Genomic DNA, 11,630 nt, shown 5'->3' on the forward strand with positions numbered 1-11,630 from the left:
CCCACAATCATGCTTGTAAATGTAAGTGTGGAGATCTTCATTTGCGGCTTTAGGGTGTATTCAGGTCACCTTTTTCAAGATGTTATTTAAAATGCAAAGGACTAGAAACTTACCTGTTTAAAAATGAGATAGTCACTTGATTCTGGGAGCTGGGCTTCCGGGCAGCACAGTGTGCACAGCAGAAACCCCCTCCAGCGCAACACAAGGCCCACACTAGCAATCCAGTATCTTGGTGGGGAGCTTAGCATTCACCTCCTCAGGTTCGGCTACAGCAAAGGCCTCTCCCTGAAGAACTCATTCCAACAGGAACAGACATTAGGTTTTGCAAACCATGGAGCAGCTCAGGGGCTTGACAGTGGGCTGTGAACTCTTGCACCTACAGGGGTTGCCAGTCCAAACATGGACCAAGTTCCAGGAGACTGAATATTGTTACCGTCTGCTGGCTGTTCAGTGGGGATCTCAGTGCAGCACCAAGTGTGCACATCACAATTAGCACCCAGGTCCTGCTGGCAGGCTCAGCTGTGAAGGTGGTAGACGTTTCATGCCACTGGCAGGGTAGGGATTGTCTCTATTCAGAATTGCACTGGTTCAACTCTAAATCTGTTTAAAATCCAATTTTATTAAACTGGTGCAAAACCCTGTGTGGGCACTGAGTTAAATTGCTATAAACCACAGTTTAAATCAAATGTAAAGTGTCCACACAAGGTTTTGTTTCAGTTTAATTCAATCAGTTTAAAATCACCCCTTTAGTTAAGGTGGTGACACCAAACACAGACAAGGTGGTCGGCTCTCCGCTGGAATGTAGCATCACTGTACCAAGTCGCCCATTGATCCAGCTTCCTGTGCCCAACGCTGGCTGGCACTAGATGCTTCAGAGAAAGGTGCAAGAAACCCCCTAGTGGACACCTATGGAATAACCTGCCCAGGGGGGAGTTTATTTCCAAACTTCGGGTTAGTTTATCCCACAAAGTTTGAGGCGTTAAAGTCCTGAAGTGTTTCCTGTCTAACGGAACGGTGGCTGAGATTAGCTATCCATGTAGACACCCACTCATTCTTTAAAATCCCATTGCATTATTCACCTCCTGTAGCTTGTGGAAATGGAGTCCACAGGTTCATTTTGTAGCATGTCAAAAGTATTTCTTTCTATCCATTTTAAATTGGGTGCCTTTCAATTTGAAATCCCCTCACTCTTGTATTATGAGAACGTGCAGAGACCAGTACATACAAAATATATAATATCCACTCTCAACCATTCCCAGAGCCATCCAGACCCTCAAATGTGTCTGTAATAGATTCACACTACACGCTGGTGTCAAAAATACATTTATTGGTCATATTAGAACTAAATTGAAGGCTGCCATCAGCTCGATAGCATCCTGAGGCCAAGGGCAGTGAGGTGAGGGGGCTGTTGGGAGTATATTGAGGTGGAGCGCACGGGGGTGCTGGACTAAGATAGTGGAGCAGGGAGCAGCATACCTGGGGGGATGGTCTGCCCATGTATCAGATAGCTCCCTCCTTGCAGACCCTGATATAGCCGAACCTAAAACACTCCTAGAACCTGATTATCCCTTCACTGAAGTCAATGGCAGTTACCCGAGTTGATCAAACCCCTGTACTTCCCTCGGATGTAATCTCAGATGCTAAGCAGAGGCAGTAGCCGGGCAGGAAACGTCCAAGGAAAACACCATCATCTAAAGGAAGCAAGAGTGGTGAGGCAGTGGCACCACAAACAGTGATTGTACCAATGCACGGTGGGACCCTTGAAGTAACTATGCCATATACCCAGCACTGGTCCTGATAATAGGGGCTGTTAAGCAGGCACTGGCTTACAAGGACCATTTTAGGTACAGCACACAGGACCGGCTCTAGGCACCAGCAAACCAAGCACGTGCTTGGGATGGCACAATTCCAAGGGCGACATTCCGGGAGGCACTTCGGCGGCTGCGCTCTCAGTTTGTTTGTTTTTCTTGGGGCAGCAAAAAAACCTAGAGCGGGCCCTGGCAGCACGTGCAGCTTTCCTGCCACTAGGGAAGTCATTGTAGATTGTGCTGATCTAGCTGTACGTGAGCTAAAGATTTAATCCCACGTGCTGCAAGGCAGACTGCTACAAACAAAACTTGTCACCGAGGTAGGGCAGCTACTGCCAATCTTTTTCATTTCACGCCCGCCTTGGGGTAGGAATGCTGGCATACATGCCTTAGGTAACATCCACTGAGGCTCAAGCTATTCCACTTCTCTAAATTCCCCTTGAAGTTGCATGAAGCCTGCTTCCTTCACCTCCCATCCTAAACCCCATGCATAGGATGGTTTGTTAAACAGCTGCTGCCCTCTAAGTGGCTGCATTTCAGTAAAGCCAGGTCCTTGTATGCACAGTCTAGTTAGGGAAGCGCTTTGGAATGAAAGGCCCTCGGCAACTGTAAAATCACAGTCTCTTCAACAACCTTTTCAGAGGACAGATGCCATTTTAGCCATAACCAGCTTCAGGCAGAGCAACTCCCAGCTGGCTGAGTTCAGTCTGACACAGAATTGTAAAGCTGAAATAAGAGTTTGAGATAGCAAGCTGTGAAAACAAACACCTACCCAGTTAAGGAACCCTTGCGGGGCAGGCGTAGGCTCCCGTTTATTTTCCAGCCGCCTACCATCCTGAATGTCAGAGGAAAATATATAATCAGATGACACTTCCTTGGCTCTCAGCCTGGTGGTGCCCCTGTGACAGCTGAAAGCGGCTCTTGGTTCAGAGGAAAAAGCTGTGTAGTGTCGAGCAATAACTTTCAGCACTGTCTTGAGAGATTTAAAACAAGCCCCTCATGCTGAGATTAGTTAGGGTTACAATAGCACTGATCCTATTCTGCATTTCAGCAGCAAGAAAATCATTCCCTTGATTTTCCTATCAGGTAAGTACAACCATTTTGAAACTAAAATTTACTTTTAACACAAGGGTTCTGAAACTGGGGGTCACAAGATTATTACAGCGGGGGAATCACAAGCTGTCAGTCTCCACCCCAACCCCCGCTTTGCCTCCAGCATTTATAATGATGTTAAATATATAAAAGTGTTTTTAATTTCTAAGGAGGGGTTGCACCCAGAGGCTTGCTCTGTGAAAGGGGTCACCAGTACAAAAGCTCAAGAACCACTCTTTTAACACAAATTTATTAAATAAACACATTAAACAGAGGGAAAGAATCAAGTTTATTGGAAAGAAAGTAGACACTGAGCTTTCTGAGCCGTGAAAGGGAAAGTGCTCACTCAGGCCGTAGAGAGTTCAAGTTCTTTAATAAGCCAATTTTAATACAAATTGTACACACAAAGGTATAAGACTTATCTCTGGGCATTCTGAAACTGCAATGAATGGTGGGCTCATTACAGGGTTACCTACAGTGGTCTTGGTGCCAACCGCAGCCCCTATTCATTGAGCCATTGTATTCTTTATAGTCTATTATCAGAGGGGTAGCTGTGTTAGGCTGGATCTGTAAAAGCAGCAAAGAGTCTTGTGGCACCTTATAGACTAACAGATATTTTGGAGCATGAGCTTTCGTGGGTGAATACCCACTTCGTCGGATGCATGACATGACATGCATCCGACGAAGTGGGTATTCACCCACGAAAGCTCATGCTCCAAAACGTCTGTTAGTCTATAAGGTACAAGACTCTTTGCTGCTTTTATAGTCTAGGTGGCCAGACTTCGGAGATGCTTTTGTCACATACAGGGAGCAGCCTCGGATTTGGACAACACCCTGTACAAAGTTGTTATCAGCACATGTTGAAGCCCTCTAGTACAGGTTAGAAATAATAAAGTGTTTTGGTAAAAAAAAAGTGTTTATACATATAGTTCTACAACACAAAGGGATGTGATTTGAATTTCACTGCCAGGCACAGGATGTTGACCTAACCATGCTTAGTAAAGCATCTTATTTAACACTGCACAGGGGGGAACTAGGAAGATGGCCCTTTCTGTGCAAGACCAACTACTCTAAACACCTTGTTTAGTACCATGGCTGTTTTAATATCAAATCAGATCCCTCAGTCACAGAGCCTCAGGACAGGGATCCACAGGCAATCCCAAGCAGCAGAATAAACCCAGATCCATGGGACTGGCAGTCAAATGCATGGTGACACTACACTTGTACAGTTTTCTGAAGATAGGCACCAAGAGCTTTTCCAAGACTTTGGAGGAGCTACCTTGAACCCAGATGCTGAAGGCCTAGAATATCTGTAGCATGGCCTACCACTCACCTAAATATTTACAAGCCAGAACATCTTCCCAAAGAGGCATATTTAGCACTTTAAGAACAGCCAAAGCCAGCGCTGGAAACTTTTATACATTCAAATAATTATTCTGGACCATTGACAAAGGGATTGTAGAACAAAATCACCAAGACAATAATGGTCTTCTATATTTATTTTTGTGAAGGCCAATACATATTCAGACGACGTTAAATACAATGTCCAACAGAACTACTGCAGCAATGGTACAGTAATGTGCGCTTACATTCACACAACCGCTGATATCATCCCAGTCTTCACAGTAGAAGAATTTCCTGTTAAAAAAAGCCACACAGATTTGGTGGTTCAGAGCTCAAGTTACCTTGTATAATAAAATGTGCAATCAAAGGGAACTGACAAGGGCACATGACCAGCGTGGAACAGCACTGCCAAAGGAAGCTGGGGAGTCAGTGACAGGGCCTTAGCTCTGGGGAGATGGGCCATTCTCCATTCATGGCACAGTTAAAGCAGCAGGAGCAGCTGTGCATGCTTCCTCCACACTGCCCTGCCGTGCTCCTCAATCCTGATGTGGAGAGAGAGGGGTGCTTAGGCAGCATTCAGTCCTTGGCACTCTGGTGGGACTGCACTTTGTGCTGGTATTTTCCCCTGATGTAGACAGCTGGGAACTGGGCTGAGGCAACAAGCTCATTTCACCATGACAGCAGACTTGCCATCTGCCACCAAAATCTGGGCTAGATCCCATCTCAATGCCTTGCCTATGTCATAGCATTGACTACAGTTATACAGTATAGGAAGAAGGTATTTCTCATCTCTGCTGACTCCATGGTGATTTTACACTGCCTGGCCATTATTGCTACTTACATAAAAGTAAGTTTCTACTTACTCCGCTTCAAAAGAAATGTCTTTATTCATACACATCCTTCTTATCTGCAATGTAATCTACAATCTCTTGTGGACACATTAGCTTTTCTGCTTCTGTGTCAGGAATTTCAAACCCTGGAAGAGAGAGTACATGCTTAGCTTCTAATATTGGAAACAGCAGCAAAGAGAGAGAAATCAGAATACAAACTCAGATGCCTATGCCTTGGCTCTGTGGGCAACTCACAGGCAGGGGTTGCTGTTCAGCAGCGCAGACAGAGATTGGGCACCTCTTATTACTAAAGCTATGTTTCACAGCCTGCTACATGCAAGGGAGAACCCAAAGCACCACAGTTTGTTTCACAGTCTTCCATCAAGTGTCATTATAGCAAGTAGCTTTTCAAATTTCTACAAAGTTCACCAGGTTAGGGCCCGCTGGGGCTTGAAGCAGTAGAACTGGTCACTACAACATTTTCTAGAAAATTCTGGCTTTTCTATTTCTAGTTCTGCTAGCTGCAAGTTAACCCCACCCCCAAATGTAAACAAGTGCAGTGATTAAATATCTCTGGGCACTGTGCAAGGCAGAATGCCTCCAATTAAAGTGCATATGTTCTATACAGTTTATTTTTTACACTATTGGGATTTATATGCAGTGAATATAAATGCCATATTTGGCCACATATGGCACAAATTTTTGTTAAATTATGTATATAGTTCAGCATTTTGCTTTTTACGTGAAGCAATGAAAAGAACTCTGAGATATGAAGTACAAAGGAGTCTGGGATACAATAAAATGAAGGAAATAAAAGGCGGTTTTAGCAGGGCCAGATGAAAAGATTAAAGAATTGTTAGAAGGTAAGTTTGGAGAAGTCTAATACAATTCTCACCTCCAGAGCACACACAAGAGAATGGGGGATGTACTGGACAGCAGTCTTGTGTCTGGTGTACTCATTTGCATTTCACTACCCTGAATGCTTTGTTGGCTCCTAGCCATGCCACACTACAGCTAATTCCCTAGGAAGGTTTTGAGGCAGGGACTTGAACATGCACCAAACTGCTTTACACTGAAGCTATGGAAACCTTAATTTACACGTCAGACAGGAGGTGCAGAAGCCACAATGATAAAATGTAAATCCCTGAGAGTCAGAGATACTTACATTGCTCACTGAGAGTGAAACAGCTTTCTTTAGGTTATGGAAGTTAGTCAACGTTAAATATTCATATTGAGCTTATGGAAATAAAAGAACGAAGATTTTGTTTGCAGTAAGCACATTTCAGGGGTCAATCAAGACAACAGCAGATCTATCTTAAGAACCTACATGGCCCCATTACTAAAGCAGCTGAGCATCTCACAGTTCTTAGTATATTTCTCCTCACACCACCACCAGGAGATAGGGAAATATTATCCATACTGTACAGATTAGAACTGAGGCAGAGCTAAGCGACTTGCCAAGGTTACACAGAAGCTGGTGGTACAGCAGGTCTTGAAGCTAGTTCTCCCACATCCTAGGCTAGCCCCCCAACCACTGGAGAATCCTTCCTCTCCATAGGGAAGGATAGGGAGAACAGACATCACATGAACTTCAGTTACCAAATTCATCTTCCATGGCCATGATGATCTCCACTTGGTCTAAACTGTCCAAGCCCAAGTCTTTCATGAAGTGGGCAGTTACTGTGAGCTGGGAGAAAAGCCAAAGAAAAATACAATAAATTTGATTGCAGTCATTTCGCTAGGGTAGGAAAAGTTAGAATATCAGGATGTGCCCCCACTTGGAGTTTACAGCCTAGAGATGCCAGAAAACCCAGTGGTTTTGGCCTTTACCATCACTCTGCCAAACATGTTTTTAACTGAAAAGATATGAGTTTCTCCGCTATCTAGTCAATACATATCATTATCTACATAACTAAGGCTTCTCAAGACTTAAAAATAACTAATTTCTGTAAAAGAAAAAAAAAGTAACATATGAAGGGACAATTTGACTACTGAGCCGTCTCTTAACATTTTTCCTGAGATGAAAAACTGCTCCATTAACAGTAACTGTTCAGAGAAACAGAATTTCCTGTTTCCTGACTGTCCCGGGATGCTGATTTGGTTTATTAATCCAAAGGCCTTAACTTCCTGGACCTTGTCACCACTCATCTGTTATACACACACACACACACATGCTATGCTATAGAATTACCCCCCCCCCCCCCATGCTGTAGAATTACAGACTGTGTCCTTCTGGAAGGCACACACTGACAGGTTTGGGTCTCCCTTCTTTTATGATGGCCTGGAGGAGCAACTCCACTTGTTACCATAACTGTTTTCCTCCATCTACTGAAAAATGTGCAATCTGCACTGAAAGAGTGTCTATAGCTTACCTTTTCTGGATCTACCTTATCATACAACTTCAAGACATACAGAACACGCTCCTCGATACTCTCCAAAGTAAGAGGTGGCAAGTCTGAATAATGGCGACACAACTGTAACGTACCAGAGACCTACAAGGAAAACACAGGAATTCTTTACAAAACCACCAGGACAATCTGTGCATAAATACAACATGTATCAACAGATCTTTCAGAGTCACTCAGAATGAAGGCGCCTGCACAGCACCTACGCCAGTCTGACTCTGAGGCAGGATTCTCTCTTACAGAATTACACCTTCCCTTTTGTATGCTGGACAAAACCCTCTCCAGTCAATCCCTGAAGGTGCTAGACAATGAGTTCTCTGAGATGAGAGAACTCCATAATCAGCCAAGACATGCACAGGCAGCAGGCTCAACCCCAAATAAGAGAAAGGGAAACAGCAGCATGCTCTAACAAGCTCCTCGTTAGCAGAGGGGGCCTCTGCTCCTGCCAGCCACAAAAGATGACAACCATGACGTGGTGGGCTGCACGTGGGATGTAGGAATGGAGAAGCCATACTGCCCACAGCTGGAACAGTCTCTGCTCTACCTAGGAGCATGGGAATCAGCACCGTGGCCCAGACCTGAGCTCCATCTAGAGAAATATCTTGTCTCCAGCGGTGGTCAGCTTCAGAGGATGGTGCTAGAAATGCGGCAGCTGGGAACGTGGGATAATCCACCTTCACACCAGCCTAGTCACTGGTACTTATGAGCTTGGCTTAAGCCCGAGAGCGTTCGGTTTTATCTCCCTTCTATAACTCGCCAGCATGACCAGGGTCACTCCGAGATCCCCACTAGAGCCCTGCGCGGAGACACAATCGGTGTCCGCGACCTGCAAACGCGGCCCGCAGATCTGCCGGGCTCTGGCTGGCAAGTGCCTCGCCCGCCTCCTGCCGGGCCCGGGACACAGCGAAGGGCCCCAGGCCGCCCCGCGCTGCGGAGCTGGCTGTGAGCGCAGCCCCCGGGGCGCCTCGGCCGGGGCCGGGCCCAGGGTCACCTCTGGCCGGGGACAGGGCGGGGAGCGCCCCGCGCCGCGCGGCTCCGCAGCCCGGCGGGGCCCTGGGGGAGGAGCGCGGCGGCGGGGGCCGGGCTCGGGCTCGTCCCCCGGGCTCCTCCCGCTGACCCCGGGCGCGGGCCGAGCCTCACCTGGGGGCCCGGCGCTGCGCGGGCGGGCGGCCGGCGGCTGCAGAGCGCGCTGAGCGCGGCGGGGCCGGGGCCGGGGCCGGAGCTACGGGCCGCGGGCGGGGCCAGCCGGGGCAGGAGGCGGCGGACACAGGCGGACAGGACACGGGCCGCCATGGTGTCCTGCTACCCAGCATGCGCCGCGCGGGCCGCACATATCCCGGCAAGCCCCGCGCGCGGAGGGACGGGGAGGGCGTCGCAGCGAGCGGCCGGCAGCGCCCCCTGGCGGGCGGGGGGGAGAACTGCGCCGCGCGCACCCGCAGGGACTCTCCTCCCCTGGGGTCACCCCGCAGGATCCCCTCCCTGGGCCAGGAGCTGCCCTACTCCCCACCCGCAGAGACGCTCCCACTCCGGGCCAGGGGCTGCCCTACACCCCCACCTCAGGGACCCTCCTCCCCTGGGCGAGGAGCTGCCCTACACCCCCAGGGACCCTCCTCCCCTGGGGCCACCCCGCAGGAATCCCCCTCCCCTGGGCCAGGAGCTGCCCTACACCCCCACCCCACCCCACCCCACCGACCCTCCTCCTCTGAGGCCAGGGGCTGCCCTACACCCCCACCCCGCAGGGACCCTCCTCCCTGGGCCAGGAGCTGCCCTACACCCCACCCCACCCCCACCGACCCTCCTCCTCTGAGGCCAGGGGCTGCCCTACACCCCCCGCAGGGACCCTCCTCCTGGGCCAGAAGCTGCCCTACACCCCCGCAGGGACCCTCCTCCCCTGGGGCCACACACCCCGCAGGGATCCCCCTCCCCTGGGCGAGGGGCTGCCCTACACCCCCCACCCCCGCAGGGACCCTCCTCCCTGGGCCAGGAGCTGCCCTACACCCCCACCCACCGACCCTCCTCCCTGAGGCCAGGGCTGCCCTACACACCCCGCAGGGACCCACCTCCCAGGGCCAGGAGCTGCCCTACACCCCCCACCCCACCCACCCTCCTCTCCTGAGGCCAGAGGCTGCCCTACACCCCCGCAGGGACCCGCCTCCCTGGGCCAGGAGCTGCCTTACACCCCCCCTCCCCACACACACAGGGACCCTCCTCCCCTGGGGCCAGGCCCTTCCTCAGGAACCTAGAGCCTGTGGGTGGGGACCAAGGGTGAGAGGAGCGCAGGTTACATAGGCTGCATCCTGCCCGCACTGGGGAGTGTCACACCACCCCCCCTAGCACCCCACAGCTACTGCAGTGGTTTGCATTGGTGCAACAAGCCCCGCCCAGATAAGCACTTCTAGGAGCACCCATAGCCTCTGCCCCATGCACCTCTGGAGGGAGGAGAGGGATGATCAGTGGGGCACAGTTTGGCCACCAGTTAAAAGCATCATCAGAATCAGCTACGGTGCTAGATCCACAAAGAGATTAGGTTTCAGAGTGGGGGCAGCCCTGTTAGTCTGTATCTGTAAAAACAAAGAGGAGTCCTTGTGGCACCTTAGAGCCGAACATTTATTTGGGCATAAGCTTTTGTGGGCTAGAACCCACTTCATCAGATGCATGGAGTGAAAAATACAGTAAGAAGAATATATATAATAGCACATGACCCAGCCAAGAACATTCCCTCTTATCCCCACCCCTTTTTTCATTTTTTTTCCTTCATCCTCCTCCTATATTATAAGTAATGGGAAGTAAATGAAAATAAAGTGATGTACCTTGATTGAGGCAGGGGGTTGGGGTGCAGGAGGGGATGCAGGGGGCAGGCTCTGAGAGGAATTTAGGGTGCTGGGTGCAGACTCTGGGCTGGGGATTGGGAGGGGTGAGAGCTCTGGGATGAAGTTTGGGTGTGGGATGCAGGCTCTGGGCTGGGGTGCAGGAAAGGTACTTACCTCAAGCAGCACAGCTTCCAAAGCGACCGGCACACACACACCTCCGGCAGTGGCTCCTAGGTGCGCGGAGGGGAGGGGTAATGGGAACTGCAGTCAGCACTCGGGGCAGGGGCAGTGCGGAGACACACCCTCCCCACACACACCCCAGGGGCCGCAGGGACATGCCAGCCACTTCCAGGAGCGAGGCAGACCAGGCAGGGAGCCGCTTTAGCCCTGCTGCTGGCACGTCTCTGCATGCCCCTTGAGGGGAGGGGGGCAGCGGGTCTCCATGCGCTGCCCGGGGTGGGAACAGCACGCAGAGCCGCCTCCCCATCCCCCCCGCCAGGGGCACAGAGATGTGCCAGCAGCCATCCACTTCTGGGAGCAGTGTGGGGCCACTCACCACAGCATGCAGGTAGCCTGCCTACCTGAGCCCTGCTGCACCACCAGCTGGGACTCAGGGGCAGGTTGTCAGATATTTGTCCTGAATTTTGGGGCCCCCGTGCTACTGCATAGTTTGTTTCATGGTAAATTCGCTCTTAGGTCAGTGGTTCTCAACCAGGAATACATGTACCCCTGGGGGTACGCGGAAGTCAGCCGGGGGGGTACATCAACTCATCTAGATATTTGCCTAGTTTTACAACAGACTACATAAAAAGTCAGTACAAATGAAAATTTCATACAATTTAACTGCTCTTTATACAATACCCTGAAATATAAGTAAAATATTTATATTCCAATTGATTTATTTTGTAATTATAGGGTAAAAATGAGAAAATAATCAATTTTTCAGTAATAGTGTGCAGTGACACTTTTCTTTGTTAATGTCTGATTTTGTAAGCATGTAGTTTTTAAATGAGGTGAAACTTGCGGGTACGCAACACAAATCAGTAGTCTGGAAAGTTTGAGAGCCACTGATTTAGGTCAGTCGAGCTACATCATCCAGGGCTGTAAAAAATGTCATGCTCTGTTGTGCACCATGGTCAGGTCACCCTAACCCACACTGTAGAGGTGGCTAGGTCAATGGAAGAATTCTTCTGTGGGCGTATCTACTGCCTCTCAGAGATGGGGTTTTCCATCAGTGTAGCTAATCCACATCTGTTGATCAGAGGAAGTATGTACACTAGAGTGGCATAACTGCAGCATATCCCTAATGCCACTAAATCCTTGACCCAGGCACCTCAAACT

The 11,630-nt window shown here is 49.8% G+C and overlaps 1 protein-coding gene across 1 annotated transcript; it reads right to left on the minus strand.

Annotated features, from left to right (window-relative positions):
- Positions 1-4,381: 4,381 nt before the first annotated feature.
- On the minus strand, positions 4,382-8,797 carry NDUFAB1 (NADH:ubiquinone oxidoreductase subunit AB1). The gene is made up of 5 exons (XM_039490093.1): positions 8,620-8,797; positions 7,447-7,566; positions 6,674-6,761; positions 5,108-5,220; positions 4,382-4,538 (listed from the first exon to the last, which is right to left on the minus strand). Exons 1-4 carry the CDS (start codon positions 8,770-8,772, stop codon positions 5,129-5,131), a joined length of 453 nt encoding a protein of 150 aa, XP_039346027.1. The 5' UTR covers positions 8,773-8,797; the 3' UTR covers positions 4,382-4,538; positions 5,108-5,128.
- Between the last annotated feature and the right edge of the window lie 2,833 nt (positions 8,798-11,630).

The sequence above is a fragment of the Mauremys reevesii genome, linkage group 10 (genome assembly GCF_016161935.1).
Source record: "Mauremys reevesii isolate NIE-2019 linkage group 10, ASM1616193v1, whole genome shotgun sequence".
Lineage (NCBI taxonomy): Eukaryota > Metazoa > Chordata > Testudines > Geoemydidae > Mauremys > Mauremys reevesii.